Here is an 11,148-nt window from a genome sequence, read left to right on the forward strand (position 1 = left end):
CGTCCGTTCGGTGCTAGGATCTCCGGTGATTTGGATCACGTCGAGTACGACTTCCTCATCCCCGTTCTTTGAACGCTTCCGCGCGTGATCTACAAAGGTATGTAGATGCAATCCGATCACTCGTTGCTAGATGAACTCATAGATGGATCTTGGTGAAATCGTAGGAAAATTTTTGTTTTCTGCAACGTTCCCGTAGGAAATTTTTTTGTTTTCTGCAATGTTCCCCAACAGCATTATCATTGACAATGGCACTAACCTGTCCCAAGGGGCTATGGAGGAGTTTTGTCAATGTGAGCATATTCGGCTTGATGTTTCTTCTGTAGCTCATCCTCAATCCAATGGTCAAGCTGAGAGAGCAAATCAGGAAATCTTAAAATGTCTCAAGCCCCGGCTTATGGTTCCCTTGCAGTGAATGCCGGGTTGTTGGGTAGAGGAATTACCCTCGGTGTTGTGGAGTATCAACACCACACCTAACAGGTCTATAGGTTACACACCTTTCTTCATGGTGTATGGAGCGGAAGCAGTGTTGCTTAGTGACATCCGTCATGACTCGCCCCGTGTGGCGGCTTATGTTGAAGCTAATAATGAACAAGCCAGACAGGATGCACTTGACTTGTTAGATGAGGAAAGAGACTTAGCAACGGCTCGATTAGCAATTTATCAACAGGACCTGCGCCGTTATCACAGCCGCCGGGTTAAGTCCATGACTTTTCAAGAAGGCGACCTGGTACTCCGGCTCATCCAGGATCTATCATATGCACACAAGTTGTCCCCACCTTGGGAAGGACCCTTTGTGGTCAGCAAGAACTTAAACAACGGGTCATATTACCTCATTGACGTTCGAGAGCACAAAGACTCACGTAAGTCGGAAGAGGAGACCCGCCGGCCGTGGAACATTGCTCAACTTCGACCATACTACACCTGAGCCATCGGCTCTCATCATGTACATACTTTAACGTTGTATATACTATGATAAGTAATAAAGCAGGACCATCGGTCTCTTTTCTTTTCAAAGATTACGTATCTTTGTTATTTTTTGCTATTTTCAAATGACTGTTAAGGAGTTGATCATATTTGAATCAAGTCTAACCTTTTTTGGTCCGGCTTATGATCGTATTCGAATCTAGCTGTAACTGTCATGGTCACTTGGGGGGCTTCCTGTTCAAACATAGGTCGTATTCGAACCAAAGAGAACATAGTTTTCACAACCCACTTGATCGGCTCAAAGCCAAACTCACCAGGGGGCTTCTTGATCGTATTCGAATCACAGCTTAACTCCTTTTGGGTCCGACTTGGATCGTATTCGAATCAGGGTCGTTAAAAACCTTTCAAGGTCATTTGGGGGCTTCCTATTCAAACATAGGTCGTATTCGAACCAAAGAGAACACAGCTGTCGGTACCCTCTTGATCGGCGCGACGCCAAAGCCACTGGGGGATATATGATCGTATTCGAATCTTAGCTTAACCCCTTTGGTCCAGTTTACTGATCGTATTCGAATCAGAAAACCCCCAACCTTTAGTTACAAGGCTAATTTTATTTACCACCGGTTGTTTGCCTTATTGGTTTTTTGTTGTTTCAATTTCACAAGTAATCAGCATGGTCTTTTCACCGGCTGAACTATTTGACAACAAGCCGCCAGGGCATGATAGTCATTAAGTATTCAGAAGCATTGACTTTTCAAAAAATACTGGATTATCAACTTCATCACACGGGTCATTTATACCAGTGGTTCAGAGATCAAAGGTACAGGTATGGCTATTGTTTAAAGAACAGTTTCCTTCTGTATTAATCAAAGGTTACTTCAGCCTTGTTTTCTTTTCACGACTGGTTCTGTTTTTTTACTATGATAAAAATATTGGCTATGAACCGGGTGTTCTGACCCATTCGGTACCAAGCCGCCAAGCCAGTTTTTTTCCTTTTATCTACAAAAACAGAGTTGAAGCATTGCAGGGACAAGCATAAATATGATGCATGTATTGACATCAATAAATCACACACAGTGTTTTATGCGCGAGGGCATAGGCAACATATGCAGTGTTTTCATAGCTAATCTATTACAAGGCTTTTAACAACCCATGAAGATGATCTTCACTCCTCCCTCGTCGGGTCACCGCCTTCTATTGATTGGAAGCTGGGTTTTGACCAGTCAAAACCGTTCACATCGATAAATTCTGCTTCTTCGTCAATCAAGACAGCTGGGTCAACATCCGGAGCAAATGTATGCTGACAAATCGGCGGGATAAGGTCGGTCACCTTGTAGGAGGGAGTCTCCATCTTCTTATTCTCCACATCAAAACCCGGCTGATACTTGTCGATATTGGTTTCATCTCCAAGAATGGTCGCCTGAGGTCGAACTCCCCGCATGCAAGCCATGAAGTCATCTTGTTCAAATGGAGATCCGTCTTCTTTCACGGTCGGATACCCTCTGGCTACGTCCGTCGGGTCTAGATCTGGCACCCAAGCCTTGGAGCGGCTCAGGGCAGTCAAAGCTCCGGCTCTGGCACAGGAGCGCTTGACTTCTTGGAACCTGGCGGGCAAGATTGACAGCTTCTTTAAAACATCGCTGAACCGGTTGGGTCCTTGATTGGCAGGAGAGATAGCGGCGAGTGCTCGTTGTGCGCCAATGTACAACTGCTCTACTAAGGTATAGACCGCCTTCAGCTTAATCACATTGTCTTGACTAAGATTCTTGCTTCGAGGGCCTGAACATGTTTTGAACTCGAAGGGTCAGTTAGCGGTTTGTAGTCCGGGTCAAAAAGAAGGTAAAAAGGTCAGTACATATGGCTTACCAAAGATGGCGGACACCATTTGAGACATCTGGTCCTTTAAACCGGTCAGCTCCGTCGTAACCTCTTCCAGGGCTGCTTCAGCCTTCTTGGCGCGTTGTGTCAAAAGCGTTTTTTCTTCAGCCCAGGTTTTCTTCTTGGCAGCAAAGCTGGTTTTTAATTTTTCCGTCTCAGAGAGACTTACTTGCAGTTTGGAGTCAGCAGACTTGATTTCTGCCTCCTGATCCGCCAGCCGGGTCTTCGCATCAGTTAATTGCGAGCTCAGTTCAGATAAGGCATTCTGCAAAACATACCCAGATGAGTCAAGATTTCAATTAAGGTTCAAAAGTCAAGATTCAAGTCTCAAGTACTTTGCACTGCAAAACCACTTGACACTTGGGGGCTAATGTATGCCAAAACAATTTCTTATGACTCTAAATCACATTTCAAGTCCCAAGTACTTTACAAAGTAATAGCACTTGGCACTTGGGGGCTAATGTATGCTATTCAGCAAGTTTCTCAAGGTTAAGCCGGATTACAATGTTTTTTGGATACGGTACAAGACAATTATGAAAATTCAAAGTATCATCTCATTTATGGTCAAATGAACCGGCCCTTGGGGACTACGGATGAAGCTTTGTTCTATTTTATTGAACTCCAGAAAAATCTAAAAGGTAAAAGTCTTAGCCTATATCATAAAGTCTACAGATCATTCCAGTTCTCGCATAATCTGAAGACTTGGGGGCTGGCAGAATATAAATAAGCCAGAAGAACAGACCTCGTATTTCAGCTGCAACTACTTGACCATTTCGATCTCTGCGTCGCGGCTGGAGTGTACATGGCTGAGATAACCGGATAATATGTCGTTGGCATTCAGATGGTCATAATGTGAAATATCAAAACGCACTTTCTGTTTCTCCAACGCCTCTTGTTTCACCGTGTGACGAGCCAACACGGTGGGATTCCCCGGCTCAACAAAGCGGCTCCCGGTGATCAGAACATCTTGCGCAGACGGTGATGGCGGGTCGGCCGAGCGGATGGTCCAGTTGCAGAAGGATTCACGGTGGTATCGTCAACTGATGGCTCAGGAGGATTCACTTCATCGTTGACAGGTGGGTCTTCTAGAGCTTCAGTTAATGGAGGAGAAGGTGGCCTTGCCGGTTCAGGTGCAAGCACTAGCGGGTCTTCCACAGGCTCAGTTACCTTGGCCTTCTTAGACTTAGCTTGACCACTAAGAGAAATGTTATAGGACTGTCAGTATAAAGAGACAGTTTGAAAAACACGGAAGAAAGAGGGTTTTTCCTTACCCAGAGGCAGTCTTGAAGGCCGGAAATTGGGTCTAAGACGAGTCGCCAGAAGAGCGAGACACCTCCTGCAAAAGATAAAACAAAGTAAGTAATGCAAGGGAGGAGATCCATTAACAGAAAGTCAAAGACAAAGAAATAAACCTCATTCTGGCGTTTTTGAGGAGTCTGTTGAAGAATAGCAGGCAGTTCATCATCATTCCGGGTCTGACGGCGGCTTTCATGTTGCTGCTTTTTCAAAAGAAAATGAGGATCCAGATAAGCCAAAGGGTGGGAAAACCTTATTTTCCGGGTTACGACTTGAAGTTTCTGTCATGGCAAATGGGCTGAGTCGAAGGAAATAGTTACCTCTTCTTCCATGGCCTGACTGGCCCCTGTGTCGTCCTGGCAAGGATCAGTGTTAATAATATTATTAAAAAGTTGGTCAAGGGAGTCAAGGGCTACCTCCGACTCAGAAGTATCATCAAGCTTCATCAGATCCTCAGCGGTACTTTTCTTCTTCTTGGATCGCCGGGCCGTTTTCTTGGTGTTGATAGCAGCGGCTCTAGCCTTCTTGGCGGCTTCGTGGTCGTACTTAACTTTCCAGAAATCAGATCTGGCCTGCAGATAAATAAACAAAGACGAAAGATCAGGCAGGTACTTAACATGACTGGGAAAAATACAAAGGAGGTCAGAGAATTTTTACCTCTGGCACCGGGTTAAGTTTGCAGAAGGGGTTTAACCCGACTTTACTGCAGTCTTCATATTTTCCGTTTACCAGAAGGGTTGACATTGCAACAATATCCTCTTCAGGTAATTGGACGGACATGTGACGAAGAGAATCATTTGGGCCTCCGCCATATTCACACATTAGTTTTGATCGGCGGCTTACAGGGATAACCCGCCATGAGACCCAGCAGCGGGTCAAGTCAACTCCAGTTAAGTCGTTCCCTAATAAGGCGTTAATCCTTTTGATTGATGGGATCAGCTTCTTGCGTTCGACACTAGTAAGTTTGTCAGGCAGCACGAATTTGGAGTCAAGACGCTCGGCGCGATAACCCGGCAGTGGCTTCTCGTCTGCTGGTGAAGTGTCTTGACAATAGAACCAAGTCTGGTTCTACTCTTTTGGATGACTCGGCAAGACTATAAGGGGGAAGACAGCACCCTGTCGACGCTGAATGGAGATGCCTCCAAGCTCCAAGATAAGGCCGTTGGTGCACTCATTCTGCCGGTTCAGATAAAAATACTCTCTAAAGAGTTCCACGGTCGGCTCTTCCTGAAGGTACACCTCATAAAGCACTTGGAAGTTGCAAATATTGGATATGGAATTGGGCCCGATATCTTGAGGGTGGAGTTTGAAAAAATGGAGGACATCTCTGAAGAACTTTGAGCCGGGCAGTGAAAAGCCACGGTTCATGTGGTCAGTAAAGACAATGACTTCACCATCTCTTGGATTGGGCCGTTCTTCGTCCGGGTCAGGTGCACGGTAAGACATGACATTTTTTCCTGGCAAAAATCCTATGGAAAAGAACTCCTTCAAACGTTCCTCATTTACGGTTGAGAGAACCCAGTTGCAGACAGTCGGCGCTTTGGACGGCATGGTGTTCAAAAACATACTGAAAGGAAGGTAACATGCCGGTTCAATCCAATAAATATGGTGAAAGTAAAAGATGATACAGGGGAGTAATGGCGGCTTAATTAAGGGCTAATGTCATATAAGGAAAAGTAAGCCGGCACAGTAAGCCGCCATGACTACAGACATTTGAGAAATACCAGCGGCATAATTGGTTAAGTATGGAGACAAACAGGTTTCTTAAATTCTAGATATTAATATGGATCAAATGGCCGCTCAAAATGAAAAACTTCCTGACCTAAAAATATAGCTCAGATGAGTTCATCAGTTCTAAATGCGGCCCTTGCACCAGAAAAAGGGGTCTACTAATGTCAAAAGTAGGCACCAAACAACTACCGCCTAAGTATACATCTCTTTTGGATCAAGAGGAGGAGGCAGTGGAAGGACTACGAAGAAACCGCGAAGGACTATGAAGAACATGCGGAAAACCTAGAAGCTTTGAATGTGGATCTGAGGAACAAGAGAACGAGGACTTAAGGCTACGGATCCTCCAAAGAAGATCGCCGCCGTTCTCTGAACCAGGTCTGGTTGATGCAGCGGCCAAGGTCGACGACGAGGTGCTCTGCGACTGCGGCGGGGCTCGAGCTGCAGTGGGGTTGCGAGAGGAAGAAGATGAAGAAGAGAGAGGAATGAGAAAAGACCGGAGCGTGCCTATTTATAAGGAAATAAGCGAACAGACGGGCGCAAAAATCGAGGAAGAGCCGAATGATGGTTATCTAACTAGATGGACGCCTCGATTCTCGGAACGCATTAAAGATGAAGATCCGTTGGGAGATGACGTCATAAAAGTCTTTTGTGTTTTCCATAGATGACGTCATGGCAGGTTACAAAAACCTTTGCGAGGATAAGAAGATGGATTTTGTCTAAGTATTGAAGATTGACAAAGAACAAAGTTTGAAGTCAATCTGGGGCCTAATGTTGGGGATATAACTATCGGTTATGACCCGCCCAGGAGGGGTCGGGTCAGCCCCAATGGCGGGTCACGAAGGAAGCCCAGTAAACACTCAAGGCGATAGTTTATTAAACCTTATAGAAGGCTTAAAGGCCCGAAGGCGGCTTAAGGCCCAATATTGTAAATCGCCGTATATAAGGGAAGACTTGTAAGGAAAGGCATGTAAAAGAAGTCACCGAGCCGGACACGTTTTATGAGCCGGCCGGAACTCTGTAGACCACCAGGCGTCAATCCGTGTATATAAGGGGACGACCCGGTGGCGGCTTAGGGCAAGAAACAAGAGATCGATAACCGACCGGCGAACTAGCCTCTTGGTGATCGAACCCCAGCAATACCAACACAACTAGACGTAGGCTTTTACCTGCATCGTAAGGGGCCGAACTAGTATAAAGCCTCTCGTGTCCTTTGTCCCGATTAACCCATTTAAGCTTCCTAGTTGCGATGGCCCTACGACTAAGTCCTTCCACTAGGACATCTGCCGTGACAATTCCACGACAGGTTCAATGTTTAATTAGTGATCAATTAGCACCGTCTGTTAGCGCCTGACGTTGGGAGGTCAAGCACTTATGCATTTTCGAGTTTAATAGCATTTTTTTTCTCAATAAGCGTCTACTTAAGCGTCTCCCATTGAAGATGCCTTAAGGATTTTTATATTAGAAAACCAGATTTATCATTCATGTTGTAATAATGTTTTGCTTACCAATTCTAGAGTCAGCTCCTTCGTTTCTGTAAAGAAAAAGATATCTCAATCAACAGTTAACAAAGAAGCGATCTGAGATTAGAGGTTAGAGCTATATCTCGAATCGGATGATGCGGGCCTCGTGCTTGGCTTTTCTTGTCACCTCGATCTCACTCACCATCGCACGTGACCGACCGCGTGCTCCCGATCCATAACTCGAGATCAATGTCTGCCTCTTCCTCCACTCTTCTCAGGTCAACCATCTCACCCACTCACCATTGCGCGCGTGCAGCATTAAGATTAGTTAACCATCTGCTCTTGGTATAATTCTGATGCTAATAGACTCCACAAGATCTGTCCACATGCATCATATCTTTCATCTTGGATCTGAACATTCGTTTACTACTCTATGCTTAAAAAAACACAATTTCTGGACCACATCTTCAGCAACCATTTTTTTTTACGAAAATGATAAATTCCGGACGGTCGGGATTTGACGATGGTAAATAGAACGTTTTCGACGGCAATTTCAGTGACACTGGATGGCAAGTTTAGTTGACACGCATGGCAATTTCCTAACAAAAAGTACACCGAGCACGGATTTGCCATGTGTGTCAACTAAATTTCCCATTAACGCGTCACTAAAATTGCCATCGAAAACGTTTGATTTGCCATGGTAAAAAAAGAACATTCGGGCGTTATCGGGGTCTTTTTTTAACAACATAACGTCTGAAAAAACATGGAAGGGGAACATAAGACTTCTCCTTTCTTTGAACTTCAGCAGAAGGGGTAAAAAACATGTGCTTGTTCAATCCATTCTCATTGAACATGTTTGAACTGCAGCAGCATCAAAATTAATCAATTCACCATCCGCTAATCTTGGTATAATTCTGATGCTAGTAGACACCACAAGATCTTCCTGGATGCACCATATCTCCCCTTTTGCATCCAGACATTTGTTTACTACTCCACCCAATGCTTAAAAAAGTTGCAGAACTTCTGAAGATGCACCACATCTTCAGCAACCGTTCTTTTTACAAGATGATGCGTATCATCTAGTAGAAAATTATGGAGGAACACAAGAATGGTTCGATCCATTCTCACTGAACATGCCTGAATACAAAATGTTCCTGTTACATTCTCATACCTACAACTAGAATCCAATGTTCAAAGGAAGCTTATGCTTCCTCCACTGGGCATGCAATTGATTAGTCCTCCTCCACTTTCTACATACACTTCTGAACCTCTCCTATCAGACAAAATCTTATTGCCACTGGTGATGAGATCATCACATGTATTTCTCCTGGATCTCTATCAAGAATCAATGCATCATCATCAGCAAGGCTCCTCCCCCTCTTACTTGTAACCTCCCTCTAGTGCTAGAATATGTGGCACAGTGACATTGCCACTGATATGGAGCCTCCCCAGCAAACACTGCAGAAACAGAGCAGCACAAAGGGAAACCATCAGTGGCTGGCCAATGCGAGTTTCTTCGCCGTCGTCGTGGCCCTTCTGGTCAAAGATTTCACAAGGAGATCGCCCCTTCGGTGGCGCCGACCGGTGATTGATGGCAGTTCCTCGCCATTTCGAGAGTTCTCGGCAGGAAGGCGAAATGACCGGCGAACCACAGCGACATCATGCGCTCTGAAGAATCCGGGTGAGCTCCTCCTTGGCCTCGAGCATGACCACCGGCTTCCTGAGGATGCCGTTGATCCCGGACTGCGCGCACTTCTCCCACGCGTTCTGCTCCGACGTCATGGCCATCACGAACGGCCAGCGGCCACTACGGTACTGCTGGACCCTCACCGCGACATCCAGCGCGTTCACCCGCGTCATCTCGAGGTTCACCAGGACCACCTGGTACGCGCCCGATGAGGGGCCGACGGAGTTCAGGAACCCTGACCCCGAGGGCAGAGAGGAGACCACGCACCCCAGCTTCTCCAGGAGCTTCCGCGCGACCACCATATTGATGTCATCATCGTCGATGAGCAGGATCTTCAGTCCGGTCAGCTGGCACGAGGGCGATGCGTATTGCCGCTCGAATGATCCTGCGCTGGTGCTGGACGACATGAGCGGCGCCGGTGGCTGCAGCTGGAACCTCAGCACCAGGGTCATGCTCTCCGGCAGCCCTTGCCCATCGAGCACCGCCCAAATGTTGCCTCTCATCATCTGATGGCATTACAAAATCAAAAACAAGTGAACAAAAAAATTACAGTTACTTGTATGCTCTCAGTTTGAACTGCATTTGAAATGAGCTTACAGAAATGGACAGTTTGACAGTACCTGCACGAGCTTCCTGCACATGCTGAAACTCAGCCTCAGATCAAAGCCCTCACCGCTTGGCTTCCGTTTGAACTGCCCCGCTGGCGGGATCGTTGAGCCGGAGCTCTGCTGGCTCTTCACCCCAATGACAAACTTCACCGACGAGTACCCACTTGAGTAGCTTGGCCTCCAAGGATCCCACCTCTGTCCAAGGGTGTCCTCCGCCACCTCGTCGTCAGCACGCACTCGGAACGTGACGTGCCCAGAGTCGATACGGCTAATGAGGTTGCCAACCATGTGCAGGATGACATGGAAGATCCTCCTCTCGTCACCGATGACAAGGTTCGGCAGCGTGTTCTCGACGTGCACGGCGAAGCCGAACCCTCTGAAGTCGCAGAGGCACCGCGAGACGCAGGGGGCGTCCCTGATCATGGAGTGCAGCTGGAACGGCCGCGTTTCCAGCGGGAAGCGCTCCCGGTTGGTGGACGACATCTCCATGACGTCGTTGATGAGCGTGGAGACAACAGTGGCCGTCCGGCCCATAGTGTCAACGACGAGCTTCTGCTCGGGCGTCAGGTCGTCCTCCTGCACCACGGACACGAGGCCGAGGATGGAGTGGATCGGCCGGCGCATTCCCTGGCTCATGACACGCTGGAACGCGTCCCGGGCCTCGTTCGCCATGAGCGTGTCCCGCCGCGCCTGCAGGAGCTCGCGGTTCTGCTCAGCGAGACGGTCACGCATGGCCTGCGACTCCTCGAGCAGCGACGCGTGCGAGAGCGCCACGGCCACCTGGTCGGCGACCACCTCAACGATCTCTGTCTCATGGGCGCCCCAGGTCTTGTCCGCGGGAGGCACCAGCACCAGCACGGCGTAGCTCGTCTGGATCACCTCCGGCGTGCCGCCCTTGAAGTCCGACACCTTGAGCATCGGCATCCGTATCGCCGCCACGGTGCCCGTGTCCTCCTTGCCCCCGCCGCTGGCCGCCGCGAGCGCCGAGCCAGGGCCTAGCAGCTTCACGCCGTCGCTCCTCCGGACCTCGACAACATCCACGTCGTCCACCCCAATAACGACGAGCCCCTCATCGCTGCCCCCGCGCCGGAGCTCGTGGGTGAGGTGCATCGTAACCTTGCCATCACTGGCAGCCGCGGAGGGCATCCAGACGGCACAGTTGGTGAGGCCGAGCACCCGGGAGAGCTCGATGAGCGTGGTGTAGAGCACGGTGTGCCGGTCAAGCGACTTGCGGATCTCCTGCGTGAGCATCCTGACGTGCCAGCTCGCCTCCTCCTGCTGCTTCATGAGGTCGACCTCGCGGTCGAGCTCGCGGGCCTTGATCCAGAGCAGGCTCTCGCGGACCTTGACGCGGAGCAGCTGCGGGATGAGCGTGAGCAACGTGATGGCGGTGAGGAAGGAAACGAGCGCGGTGAGGAACTTGGCGACGGTGAGCAGGAGCACGAGCACGAAGGGGTGGGGCTCGTAGGTGAAGGCGGCGAGCAGGTGGGTGAGGCCGCAGAGCACGATGAAGGCGCCGAACTGCACCAGCACCCACCGGAACGGGAGCAGGGGGCGGGGCCCC

General features: G+C 48.6%; 1 protein-coding gene across 1 annotated transcript; it reads right to left on the reverse strand.

The window, feature by feature from the left end:
* Nucleotides 1-8,369: 8,369 nt before the first annotated feature.
* LOC125528118 (ethylene receptor 3-like) lies at nt 8,370-11,136 on the reverse strand (the record flags this gene model as incomplete). Its single annotated transcript, XM_048692628.1, is given in 2 exon segments — nt 8,370-9,482; nt 9,597-11,136. Coding segments are annotated over 2 exon segments (2,074 nt in total), but the record flags the coding sequence as incomplete, so codon positions are not given.
* Nucleotides 11,137-11,148: the final 12 nt, after the last annotated feature.

Source organism: Triticum urartu, unplaced genomic scaffold (assembly GCF_003073215.2).
Source record: "Triticum urartu cultivar G1812 unplaced genomic scaffold, Tu2.1 TuUngrouped_contig_4646, whole genome shotgun sequence".
NCBI lineage: Eukaryota > Viridiplantae > Streptophyta > Magnoliopsida > Poales > Poaceae > Triticum > Triticum urartu.